At 45.5% G+C, this 13340-nt stretch overlaps 1 protein-coding gene across 2 annotated transcripts in view; it reads left to right on the top strand.

Annotated features, from left to right (window-relative positions):
* The first annotated feature begins 6022 nt into the window (after positions 1-6022).
* The window catches only part of ZNF75A (zinc finger protein 75a), a 10056-nt gene continuing 2738 nt past the window's right edge, over positions 6023-13340 (top strand). The window contains exons 1-4 of one of the 2 annotated variants that reach the window (XM_021719094.1): positions 6023-6471; positions 7634-7829; positions 8856-8947; positions 11703-11829. In XM_021719094.1, the coding sequence (XP_021574769.1) occupies positions 6064-6471; positions 7634-7829; positions 8856-8947; positions 11703-11829 (823 nt within the window). In that variant the 5' untranslated portion in view covers positions 6023-6063. Of the gene's footprint in view, positions 6472-7633; positions 7830-8855; positions 8948-11292; positions 11385-11702; positions 11830-13340 lie in introns of both variants that reach the window. The other variant, XM_008071107.2, reaches the window with a different exon arrangement.

Genomic DNA, 13340 nt, shown 5'->3' on the forward strand with positions numbered 1-13340 from the left:
CAAAGTGCTGGGATTACAGGTTTGAGCCACTGTGCCTGCTTTACATAGAATTATTTTAAGTGTCTCATCTAGGAATCCAGAAGAGTCAGAACACTGGTTTTCCACTAACATTTACTGCAAAACATGCCAACTTTAGGGAGCACCGAAAAGATCATGAAAGAATATGATAGTAGCTGGGCTCAGTGGCTCAGCCTGTAATCCCGTGCCTTCGGGAGGCTGAGGTGAGTGGACTGCCTGAGCCCGCGGGTTCGAGACCTGCCTGGGCAACTTGGTGAGACCTCATCTCTACAATAAATCAAAAATTAGCCGGGCGTGGTAGTGCACACCTATAGTTCCAGTTACTTGGAAGGCTGAGGCAGAAGGATCACCAGAGCCCAGCAGGTCGAGGCTGCGGTGGCCGGGAGCGGCCACTGCACTCCAGTCTGGGCGACAGAGTGAGACTCCAACTCAAAAAAAAAAAAGAATATGATAGCAATTACAGTGTGGAACCACTGGCGGCTGAGATCAAGCAACTTTCTAAAAGAGGCAGCTATAACTAAGGTAATTATTAAGTGGTAACTATTATAAATGGGAAAAGAAGGAAAAAAAGTATTTACTAGCCAACAGCAGCACTATTAACTTTAGCCAGTCACTAACAAAAACTTTATTCAGTCCACTATGGCGATTGTGTGGGTGTCTTAGAATTAACTCAGTGTATTTGCTTTCATTATTTCTCAACTGCACATTCATCATTTCTAAAACAATATTGAAGCAGGGAGAGGTTAAAAAAAGAAAAGGATGGTGGCCAGGCTCAGTGGCTCAGCCCGTAATCCCAGCACTTTGGGAGGCCGAGGCGAGTGGACTGCCTGAGCCCAAGGTTCAAGACCAGCCTGGGCAACTTAGTGAGACCTTGTCTCTACAATAAATAAATAAAAATTTAGATGGATGTGATAGCACGTGTCTGTAGTTCCAGCTACTTGGAAGGCTGAGGTGGAAGGATTGTCAGAGCTCAGCAGGTTGACACTGTGGTGGTCGTGAGTGTGCCACTGCACTCCAGCCTGGGGTGACAGAGTGAGACTACAGCTCAAAAAACAAAACAAACAAAAAAAAAAAAGGATGGTGACTCAAAACTATAATCACAGCACACTCTGGGAGGTCAAGGTGAGAGGACTGCTTAAGCCCAGGAGTTCGAGACTAGCCTAGGCAACATACAGAGACTTTGTCACCACAAAAAAACAAGCTGGGTGTGGTGGTGCACTCCTGTAGTCCCAGTTACTCTGGGGGCTGAGGAGGAAGGCTTGCTTGAGCCCAGGAGTTGAGCTGTAACTGTGCCACTGCACTCCAGCCTGGGTAACAGGGTGAGACCCCAACTCAAAAAACAAAAGATTAAAATTAAAATCATCAGTGGCCCTCATTCACTATTCACAATTTGTACCTTGCTTCCTCTTCTTTCTATAGGATCTCTTTTCCTACTTTCTTCTCCCTTTAACCAACTCCTTATGTATGTTATGAATCAGGCCTACCAATGATATCTAAGGTCACTGCTTGGCACTGCTGCTAGAAATTCACTTCTTCAACTTAGTACATTCTAATTATGTGCTCAACATTGGAGTTGATGAGACTCTCAATGCTAAGGGCATTACTGTCCACTGGCTCTGAAAGACTGAGAACAATAATTACTTTTGAAGAAATTAAGTCCAACCTGACACATTCTAAGGAAATGAACCTGCTTTGTCATATATTCAAGTGATTTAGGCAGGTGCTCATTATTGCCTCTGTTTAATCTTTCACTTAAAAAGAATCAAGGTCTATGCCTTGGAGTATAATGCCATTATATCCAAAAGCAAAAATAGTGTAATGGTCTGGAATGGCCTCTCATCTTCATTCTCACCTTAAACTCCCTCAGATGAACTGCCCTAGAAAGTTCCATCAAAAATCCTCAAATGGTGCTCCAGCATTTACTTTCTTAAACATAATCTTCTCATTCCCATTCTAGGGACTCCAGTATAAGGTGCACATAAACTAATTTTCTAACTTTTTAAGCTCTTCCTCTAAATGTAGTACAACTAAGTAGGTATGTACTACAGATTTTACAATCTTAACCTTTCTAGTTTTCTTTTTTTTTTTTTTTGAGTTGGAGTCTCACTCTGTCGCCCAGACTGGAGTGCAGTGGCCGCTCCCGGCCACCGCAGCCTCAACCTGCTGGGCTCCGGCGATCCTTCCGCCTCAGCCTTCCAAGTAGCCGGAATTACAGGCATGCGCTACCACGCCCAGGTGATTTTTTTTTATTTATTGTAGAGATGAAGTCTCGCTGCCCAGGCGGGTCTCGAACCCGCGGGCTCAGGCAATGCACTCACCTCAGCCTCCCAAAGGCGCGGGATTACAGGCTGAGCCACCGAGCCCGGCTACCTTTCTAGTTTTCAAACCTTTACTCTTACCCTTCCCTCTGCCGGAATGTGTCGCCACTTCCTGCTCTGGACAAAATTCCTCAGTCTTTTCTAATTTTTCCCAACTCCAAATCAACTTTTATTTCCTTGGAGTTCTCACAGCATAAAAGGAGAAAATGGGAGTTGGTGACATTAAAAACACGCTGAAAATTCGAAGATCACTGACAACCTGAAATACTCAAGAGACCTACAAATACGATTCAGTAAATATTCCTGGAATGCCTATCTTACCCACATCACTGTGTTAGACACGGCAGGAGACAAGATAAAAACAAGGCTTCCATCTTCCAGGGAAGCATCCTGTAGTAGAAACAGCAGAAGATGTGACAACAGGAGACCATTCCTGTTGAGCAGTTGCCACGGGTAAGCTATGTCATTTCCTAGGTTTCAATTTCTCTGTCAAGGAGAAAATATAAATAAAAACCATTTCACAGATTAAAACCTACCTCACAAGAAAAGAAAAAAAAAAGTAACAGTTGTGAGGAATGCGCCACGCGACCCAGAAAATGGTGTAAGACCCTCGGGGCCGTTGTTCCTAATCTAGTGAGTGGCCAGAGAGGAACAAAACTGCCTTGTCCTCCAGGCGGCTGCGACAAGCCGAGCGACGACCGTTCGAACACGGCCGGCTGGGTCGCAGGAAGGCCAAGAGCGCGGCGCGCGCAGGGGGGCGGCAGCCCTTCCACACCGGGGCGGCGACCCTTACCGGGCGAGGCTCCCGGGGACCAGACGCCGCCGACCGGCCGCCCGAAAGCCACGCAGGACAGAGGTGGACGCGCGACGCCTCCCACAGCGGAGACCCGAGACGGCGACACCCACGCGACTGCCGGTGCAGGGCCCTCTAGGCTTCGGCGAGCTTGGAGACTCGGTGGCATTAACCTTTCCTCCCCTCCAGAGCTGAGCCGGGGCAAGCGCCCCGTCCTCGCGGGAGAGACGGAGGCTCGGCACCCATGGGTGCACCAGCCCAGACTCCTGGGCGAGGGGGCAGAGACTTGTGGGGCGGGGCTGCGCGAGCCCTCGGAACACGTCACTTCCGCTTCCGGTCACTCGCGGGCTTGGGGCCGCAACGAGGAAGCGGTGGGTGATCGTGCGCTCCCGCTGCGGCCAGGCGGGGGTGTGGGCGCGGCCAGGAGGGGGTGTGAGCGCCGGGTGGTGCGAGGCCTGTTTCCCGGGCTCCCCTCGCCGGGCCCAGCTTCGAGGGCCGCGGCGGTCTGCATTTGGCCTCGAGAAAGCGGGAAGCGGCCTCCACAGACGCGCATCTGTCCGAGGTAACCGAGAAGCTGCTTCCCCCTGGTCTTCGGCCGCAGACTCCCCCGAGCCGCGGTGGCGGCTGCGAGGTGACCGGGGAAAGGCAGCCATTTTCCGTGGGCTGCGGCCGCGGTGTTTCCGGACCGGGCGGCCCGATCCTGAGTCGGGGTCGCAGTCGAGCCGGTCTCTCTCCACTTTGTGCTGCTCCGGCTCAGAGCCGCGGCTGCAGCTCACTCTGCCACTGCCCGCCAGCACCGGTTTCCGCGGACACGCCTGTCGAAACCTGGGCTGTGTCCGAGTGGGGGCGGCAACCGCTCGACCGCTGCACCCGGAGAAGCCTTTCTGCGTTCACTGACGTTTTCGTGGCCGGCCGGTGTTGTCTCGGGGGATGGGTCCGTTGAGCCTCAGAACTAGCAGCTTCCGCTGAGGCAAAACCGTCAGAGGTATCCTCGTGCCTCCGGAGCCGGGGTGGGCAGCGAGGAGCTGGCCACTTCTTTGGATACCAGTGGCATCCTGGGCGGAATTTCGGTGCCCTTTGTGCTGGCTCACCTCAGGGAAGGCGAGGCTCTCTTCAGCCCCGCTCGGGGGTAAATGACCCTTGAAGAAATAGAGAGTCAGTAGAAGGTTTCAGCATCATCACCAACTCCCATTCTCCTTTTTTCGCGACTCGATATTTAGTAAACAGAAGCCTCTTATAATTTTTTCCAGGTCAAGTAAACAGAAGTTTTAAAACTCATTTAAGTCGTCTGCATGCCCATGTATGTCTTGCAAAGAAGAATGATGAATGTCTAGTTGCTTAGTTGGGAGATGCTTTCTGAGAATAGGCTACTTTTTTGCTTAATCACCTTCCTTCTATAGTAGCTAACCACCCCCCCATCCTGGGTTTCAATTACCTGTGTTTAGCCGCTGTCCAGAAAATAATAAATGGAAAATTTCAGCAATGAATAATTTATAAGTTGTTGTTATTGTTGTTTTGAGTCAGAGTCTCACTGTGTCACCCAGGCTGGAAGGCGGTGGCATGCTCACAGCCACCACAGCCTCTACCTGCTGGGCTCAGACGATCCTTCTGCCTCAACCTTCCAAGTAACTGGAACTATAGGCATGCACCACCACTCCTGGCTGATTTTTTTAACTTATTGTAGCGATGAGGTCTCGCCATGTTGCCCAGGCTGGTCTCGCACCTGTGGACCCAGGCAGTCCTCTCACTTCAGCCTCCCAAAGTGCTGGGATTACAGGTATGAGCCACCACACTCAGCTTAATTTATAACTTTAAATAACTCTTTACAGTGTTTTGTTATGTTGTTAATCCTTTACTGTGCCTAATGTGTAAATTAAACTTTATCATACTTTTTAAAAAAAAGTTTGAGGCAGGGCACAGTGACTCAAGCCAGTAATCCCAGCACTTTGGGAGGCCGAGGTGAGAGTATTACCTGAGCTCATGGGTTCAAGACCAGCCTAGGCAACTTGGTGAGACCTCATCTCTACAGTAAATCAAAAAGTAAGCCGGGCATGGTAGCATGTGCCTGTAGTTCCAGCTGCTTGGAAGACTGTGGTGGAAGGATCACCTGAGCCCAGCAGGTCGAGGCTGCGGTGGCTTGTGAGCATGCCACTGTACTCCAACCTGGACAACAGAGTGGCAACTGACTCAAAATTAAATTAAAATTAAAAATTTTTAAAGTATGCATGTAGTTTGGTGCTATCTGCAATTTAAGGCATCTGCCAGATGCCTTGAAATATGTCCCCTTTATATAAGGGGGGGCTACTGTACATCAGTCTTACTCTTTCAGCTCTTTTGCCAGTGTGTTCACACAGTGGAAGGGAGAACAAATGTTCTTGGAGGTGAAGATTTAACATCTTCACAAGAGGATGAGGGGTCATAGAAGTTGTATCCTCCCTCCCCTTACTAAAGATAGGCTAGGATGATCCATTAAAATTTAAGAGACACTCAGAATGTTCTTATATTCTTATTTTCTCTTACTCTTTCCTTATGGGAAAGATGGGGCAGGAGGCACACCAATTAAATATTTGGATAATCCCAAAACTCCTTTCAGCAAGTGAGTACCAATTTTTTCATCCACCAATTTTTCCTGAATTGTTTTTTTAAAAGAGACATTCATCAGCTGGCATTTGTTTTCTCTGAACTGTGCTGTACTTTAGTTGAGTAATAGGAAAGGAGAGAGACAAAGGGCCTGGTACTTGATTCTGAAGGGAAGGCAGGATGACCTTTTCTGTTCATTTTTTCTCTCATTAGTAGCAGGTAATAAGGTTCATATGACTTTCTTATTGACATGTACCTTTTTTTCTGCCTTCAGTGCCTTTAGAAAGAAGATCCTTTTATTGATTTTGTACCACCAGTCGGGTGTCTGACACAGGAGCAAAACTTCCTGGAGCAATGATGATGATAGATCTTAAGGTGGCTGAGTATTTGGACCCTCAAATCAGGGATCTGTGGGAGACCACAGGGCCTGTGAGAGAGAGCTCCAGTCAGAGTAAAAAATCTCCACAAACAGATAGTCTTGATTCCAAGAGTTGTTGCTGGCACTTCCGGAACTTCCACTATCATGAAGCAGCTGGACCTCGTGAGGCTGTCAACCAACTTCAAGAATTATGTTATCTGTGGCTGAGGCCAGAGATTCGTTCAAAAGAGCAGATATTGGAACTTCTGGTGCTAGAGCAATTCCTGACTATTCTGCCTGGGGAGACACAGACCTGGATACAGAAGCACCATCCACAGAGCATTGAGGAGGCTGTGGCCCTGGTAGAACACTTGCAGAGGGAATCTGGTCAAATGTGGAATGGGGTGAGAAGAAAGATTCCTGGCATTTACAGTGAAATAAAATGAAGGTAGATATAGTGGGGGTAGAGGCAGTTCAGTGAGAAATTAAATGGATTAGGTAATTATTGTATTGTTCTTTTAGGAAACTTAAGGTGGGAATTGAAACTACAGGCCCACAGAAAAGTCAGTCCACAGGTTTTAGAAACTGGCAGACTTCCCTGGCCTTAGAGAAAGAGAGTTGCTTTTTGTTCTCTTTGGAACCAAGGTGAGTTGAGAGTGATTGGCCTACTCTGGCTTGGCCAAGGAGATAAGACTTGGGTGCTTAGAAACAATTAAAAGACCATAATTAAGGAGGAAAGGGCATATCCATAAAAGGGAAACCACCTAAGAAACCAAAGGAAAACAAGGGCATTAAGGAGAAGGAGAGATCAGACATCTAGGGGAAGAGTGCAAAGGCAGATAAAACAGAAAGGAAAAGGAGAAATAAAGATTTGGAAAAGAAAGATCCCAACAGAATAGCAAAGACACTGGGGATTAATGTCCTCACTGCGGTTTCTACTGCTCTTCCTTAGTGGTTGGTCCTTGTCTCTGCTGACAAGTAGGGAGCCAAGGTATGCTTTTGGGCAGGTGGCAACACACCTGCTGGCCTCAGATCTGCTGCGAAGAATACAGGGTAGGACATATGTTTGGTGTCAAAAACATCTGGAGATAGATTGGAGCCACTCTTCCTTTCCCTTTTTTCTCTGGTCTATCCCCATTCTCTGAAAACCTTTGCTGGCTGTAGGGAAAGTTTGACTGATAGGAAAACTTTTTGTTCGTTTCTTTAATTTTCAGAGAAAACTAGAAGACAGAAAACTACTAAGGCAGGGATCTAAGTCAAGAGAAAGTTCTGACAAGCATTAAAATAGGCAACCTGCCCAGTCCTTCTCAGTGACCTGAGCTGAACTGTATGCAGAGAGTTGAAGCTGCTGTGTTGGAGGGCTGGCAGGGACAACAACTTGTTTCCTTTTAGTCTAATTTTCTCAGATTTGTGGATGTTTCTTTGTGGAACATTAGTGGCACAATATGTTTTTAAGTCCTTTTGTCTTTAAACAATCTGGGCTGTACACTTGTTCCTCTCTCTACATCCATCCCCCCCCAAACCAAAAGTAAGTTCTTTGGTAATAAGGATGGGGATTATTTCTAGGTTACAGTCCATGACCTGGGAAAGGAGGGAATGCTCTTGGGAGAAACAGCAGAGGCCCCAGGCTTTAGGCTGAAGCCAGCAGAGTCCCAACCAGTAGATGTGTCCCAAGATGAAGAATTTTGGAATGCATACCAGGGTCTACAAGAACAGCTGAGCAGGAATACTCATAAAGAAACTGAACCTGTACATGAGAGGGGTAAGGCGCTTCATGATAATTTTCTCTTGGGAGCTGTGATGGTTCATTTTTTTCACCCAAAACGTCTTGGGCACTTTTGGGGTACCCTGTTCTGGATTTGTAAAAGCAACCATGGTAGCCATTATGCCCCTCGGGCAGGAGCAGAAGGTATCAACTGTGGATAAAGGGCGGGGTTGGCCTAGGGTACAGAAATATCCAAACCACAGAACTCTGTTAATAACACTAAGAACCCACTGGTCCTTAGAAAAGTGAAGAGGAGGGGAAAAAGAATTGAGTGAGAAGACTTGGGACCACCTCTTCATCATAATATACAGAAGGAATTGGGATCAGAAATGGGCTATTAGTGGCAGAATGAGAAAATAATTGTGTACCAGGAAAAAAATAATAAAAGATGAAAAACTTCACCTCTTACCTTAGCTTCATCTCACTGGAATCCCTGAGTACTTAATTTTAAAATATCTTTAGACCAGACATGGTGGCTCAGCCTGTAATCCCAGCACTTTGGGAGGCCGAGAAGAGAGGATTGCCTGAGCCCAGGGGTTCGAGACCAGCCTGGGCAACTTGGTGAGACCTTGTCTCTACAGTAAATCACAAAAACTAGCCAGGTGTGATGGCGTGCATCTGTAGTTCCAGATACTTGGAAGGCTGAGGCAGAAGGATCGCCTGAGCCCAGCAGGCCAAGGCTACAGTGGCCGTGAGCGTGCCACTGCACTCCAGCTTAGACGAGTGAGACTCTAACTCACACACACACACAAATCTTTAATATTCAATTCAGAACAATTTATGTCATGAGAGAATGATAAAAAGGTAATTTATTTCTCATGAAAACTGAGGAAATGGTCAACTGGGGAACTGGTTCTAGGAATGGTAAATATTTGGTTCTTTATGAGGAGGCCTCTTAGGCATTACACATACCACACACTTGTAAAGGTACCCCATGTACTGAAAGAATCGGGATCTATATTTTAGAAATGAACTCAGGATGTTCTTGAAAACAGATTTCCTCTGGCTTTTTTCCGCCCACAGCTGTACCTGCTCAACAGATTCTAACCTTTCCTGAGCAGACAAACACCAAAGACTGGACAGTGGCACCTGAAATCATCTTGCCCGAGTCCCAGGTAAACTGTGCTTTCCAGATGTTTTGGGCTGCCTTTCCCTGTTGCCCATGATTTATACTGCCCAGGAGGGACTCAGAGGTGTATTAGATCCAGATGTTTTGCCTTGGGAAACTGGATACCTTCCATGCAGTTTGCTGATCCTTTGGTTCCTTCCTTTCTTCCTTTCTCATTTTGTAAAAGAAATTGTGTGCTGTTGATTCTTTAGTGCTTGACCTACCATGCAGTTCATAGCCAGTTGGTCAAGCTGCTTCTGCAGTGGCAAGTTCTGAACTGAAGTTCATTCTTTTCTTTAGAGCTTGTTGACATTTGAAGAAGTGGCTATGTATTTCTCTCAGGAAGAATGGGTGTTACTGGATCCCACTCAGAAGGCTCTCTACAATGATGTAATGCAGGAAAACTATGAGACTGTCATCTCTCTAGGTAAAGATTTTTCCTTCCCTTTGTGTAGAAGTTGAGTAGTCTGTACTGTTTTCAGCTTACTGAGAATTAACCCCTATGAGGGGATTTCACTCTTCCAGTAACTGGTTGATTTTCAGAGGGTGTGGGGGAGGGGAAAGGTGTATTCAGATCATCTGGGGAGCTTATTCCAAATGCACATGCTCATTTTTTTCCATAAAATTGTTTATCCCTTCCTCCTACTTCCCTTCAAATTAGATATTATGCCTTTCCCATTTCAGTAAAGGGCCCCACCATTTACCTGGTATCAGGCTGAAAAACTTGCAGTCATCCTTTACTCTCACCTTGCCATCATACCTCACTATTCATTCATCAGCAAGTTTTCTTGGCTCTACTTTGACTTATCCTGAGTCCAATCATGTCTCACTTAGCTTCTTGCACTATTAGCATCCTGGTCTAAGCAGCATCATCTTGAACCAGGTCTACTTCAGTAGGTGTTTAACTGGCATCCCCCTGCTTTTACTCTTGCCCTTCCATAGTTTGTTTTTACCCAAGCCAGAGTGATTCTTTCAAAAACCTAATCAGACTATAACAATTTCTTGCTTCAAAAGCCTGTGGTCACTTATTATATTCAGAAAAAAATTCAGTCTCCTCACCAAGACCCTCCATGTCTGGTTCCTACTCACCACTTTGCCTTCATCTCCTGCTACTCATGCTCTTGCCCAGTCCTCTTGAGCCTTACTGGTCTTCTTGCTGTTACATTAATTTGTTGTTCATTTTTTATCCTTCTGTCCTTTATTTGTCACACTGGAATCCTAAGTACTTCATTTTTCAAACACCTCTAAATTTTGCTCAACTCAAAACAATTTACAAGAGGAGACCCCAAACAAACCAGGATTTATTTATTAAAAATTATATTTGACTGGGCACGATGGCTCAAGCCTGTAATCCCAGCATTTTAGGAGGCCAAGGTGAGAGGATTGCCTGAGCTCAGGGGTTTGAGACCAGCTTGGGTAGCTTGGCGAGACCTTGTCTCTACAGTTTATCAAAAAATTAGCCAGGTGTGGTAGTGCATACCTGCAGTTCCAGCTACTTGGAAGACTGAGGCAGAAGGATCCCCTGAGCCCAGCAGGATGATGCTGGGGTGGCCGTGAGCATGCCGCTGCACTCTAGCCTAGGCAACAGAGTGAGACTGACTCAATAATAATAATTGTGTATTTATTCTGACATGTTTAAACTTCAGTCACCTTCAAAATACTCTCCATTTGTTACAGTACATCTGTCAAGATGCTTTTTTCAAAACAGTTTTTGAACTTGTAGGTTTGATGCCTTTTTCTGCTTCTGCCATTTTTCATTTTCTCTCTTCGATATTGGCAAAATGTTTCCCTTTGAGGACTTTTTCATCTGGGAAAACAAGTCACTCAGGATAAGGATGAATAGAGAGGGTGGAGCACAGGGGTGCAGCCATTTTTGGTCAAAAACTGCTGAACCCTCAGCACGGTGTGGGCAAGTATGCTCCAATATCACCCATTGTGAAATGGACAAATGCATCGAAACAATCTTAAAAAACAAAACAAAACCAAACCTACTGATGCCAATTGTTCTTAGCTAACGGGAGAAGCCTGTACTACAAGGGGCCCATTCTCCAAAAAATAATTCTGGGTTTTTTTTGGGTCCGACCTTGTATGTCATGCAAGGGGGGAAAAAACTAAATATCTTTTATTAACTTTACTCTTGAAAACTCAGAACAATCATCTGATGGACCAGTTCTAGGGGCTGGTAGATATTTGATTCTAATTTACAATGAATTTACACTTCTGGTTACCACACACACACTTAGAAAAGTATCCCATTTTTATCAAAGGAATCGGGATCTTCTCTGTTTTAGAAATGAGCTCAGGAGTTCATAGAAACAAGAACAATTTCTTCTGGCTCTTTTCCACCCACAGCTGTGGCTGCTCAACAGATTCTAACCTTTCCTGAGCAGACAAACGCCAAAGGCTGGACAGTGACACCTGAGCTCATCTTGCCTGAGTTCCAGGTGAGCTGTACTTTACAGCTGTTAGGGCTGCTTGAGAATGACCTCATCTGCCTTTCCCTGCTGCCCAAGACCCACACTGCTCAGCAGGCGACCTGAGGCATATTAGCCCCAGAGGTTTGGCTTGGCCCAGAGTGAACTGGGTACCTCCCTGGCTGTTTGCTGATCCCTTGGCTCCTTCCTTTTTGCCTTTCTCACTGTGAAAAAAAATCATGTACTGTTAATTCTTTTAGTATTTGACTTACCAAGCAGTTCATAGCTAGGTGGTCAAGCTGCTTCTGCAGTGGCAAGTTCTGAGTTGAAGTTCATTCTCTTCTTTAGAGCTTATTGACATTTGAAGAAGTGGCTATGTATTTCTCCCAGGAAGAGTGGGAGTTATTGGATCCCACTCAGAAGGCCCTCTACAATGATGTAATGCAGGAAAACTATGAGACTGTCATCTCTCTAGGTAAAGATTTTTCCTTCTCTTTGTGTAGAAGTTGAGTAGTCTGTACTGTTTTCAGCTTACTGAGAATGAACCCCTGTGAAGGGGGTCTCACTCTTCCAGTAGCTGGTTGGTTCTCAACTAGATGATGTGGGGAGAAGGGAGAAGTTAGTATAACCAGATCACCTGGGAAGCTTTTTCCACTGCATATGCTCATTCCTTATCCTTCATTTAAATTTTGATTCCTCTCCCCACTAAACCTGCTCCTCTATGTCTTTTCCATATCACTAAAGGACACCACCATTATCCGTTGCCCAGGGTGAGAAAACGTAGTCATCCTTTACTTTGATCTTGCCATTATACCCCACTAATAATTCATTAGCAAGTTTGTTTTAGTTCCACTTATACTGTTAACACCCTGGTCTGTGCCAGCATCATCTTGGACTAGGTCTACTTCAGTGGCTTTCTGACTGGTGCCCCTGCCTCCGCTCTTGCCCTCCTACAGTCTGTTTTTTACACAGAAGCTAGAGTGATTTTTTTTAAACCTAATCAGATCATTACATTTTCTTGCTTCCAGTCTCCTAACCAAGGCCTTAGGACCCTCCAGGATCTGGTTCCTCCTGACCTCTGCCCTTATCTGCTACTAGTGCTTTTGAGCACTCAGTGCTCTTTAGCCATACTGGTCTTCTTGCTGTTACTTGAATTTGCTGTGCTAATTTCTACTTTCTGTTTTCCTCTGCCTGGCATAGTTTTCTGCCATATGGCAAAACTCTCACTTTTAGGTTTCTGCTTAATCATTACTTTCTTTTTTTTTTAGTTTTAGAACATAAGTTATTAAAAAAAAAAAGAAGAAGAAGAAGGGGAAAGATAGACATGCCAGAAAGAACTAATTGTTACTTTATTAAAGAGGCCTTCCACATGACCTTATTCAAAATAACTTCACAGGAGCAGAATCCTAAAATGCTCTTTTACCACAATTTCATTTTCTTTAAAACATTATCTTGCTGACATTATTTAGTTTATTGATTGTGTCATCCCCACCATGAAATGAGGGAACTTTTGTTTACTGGTATATCTCCAGCCCATAGAGCAGTGGCTAGCATATCATAGGCATTCCATATGTGTTTATGAATGAATGAGTGATAAATAGTTCCCATGTCTGGCAGTCTGTATTTAGAAAAATTCCACCATGTGATTTTGGTCTGTTTCCTCTACCTGGATGTGAACCAGTGATCTATAGGAATGGTAGAAATCTATCCTGGTTCAGGGTCTGGCACTAAATAAACAAAAGATAAATAATAAATAAAAAGTAATTATAATTCTGACAGCAATCATTTGGTGCTTTTGATAGACATCCCTCTGTCCTTCACATTGGCTCTCCTATATCTGGCTCTCCTATATCTGGTCTTATCCAGGGTGAGTTTTTCTTTTTTATTTTTTTTTAGTTGGAGTCTCACTCTGTCGCCCAGACTGGAGTGCAGTGGCCGCTCCCAGCCACCACAGCCTCGACCTGCTGGGCTCTGGCGATCCTTCCG

Source organism: Carlito syrichta, unplaced genomic scaffold (assembly GCF_000164805.1).
Source record: "Carlito syrichta isolate Samal-C Ts95f unplaced genomic scaffold, Tarsius_syrichta-2.0.1 Scaffold314117, whole genome shotgun sequence".
NCBI classification, from domain to species: Eukaryota; Metazoa; Chordata; class Mammalia; order Primates; family Tarsiidae; genus Carlito; species Carlito syrichta.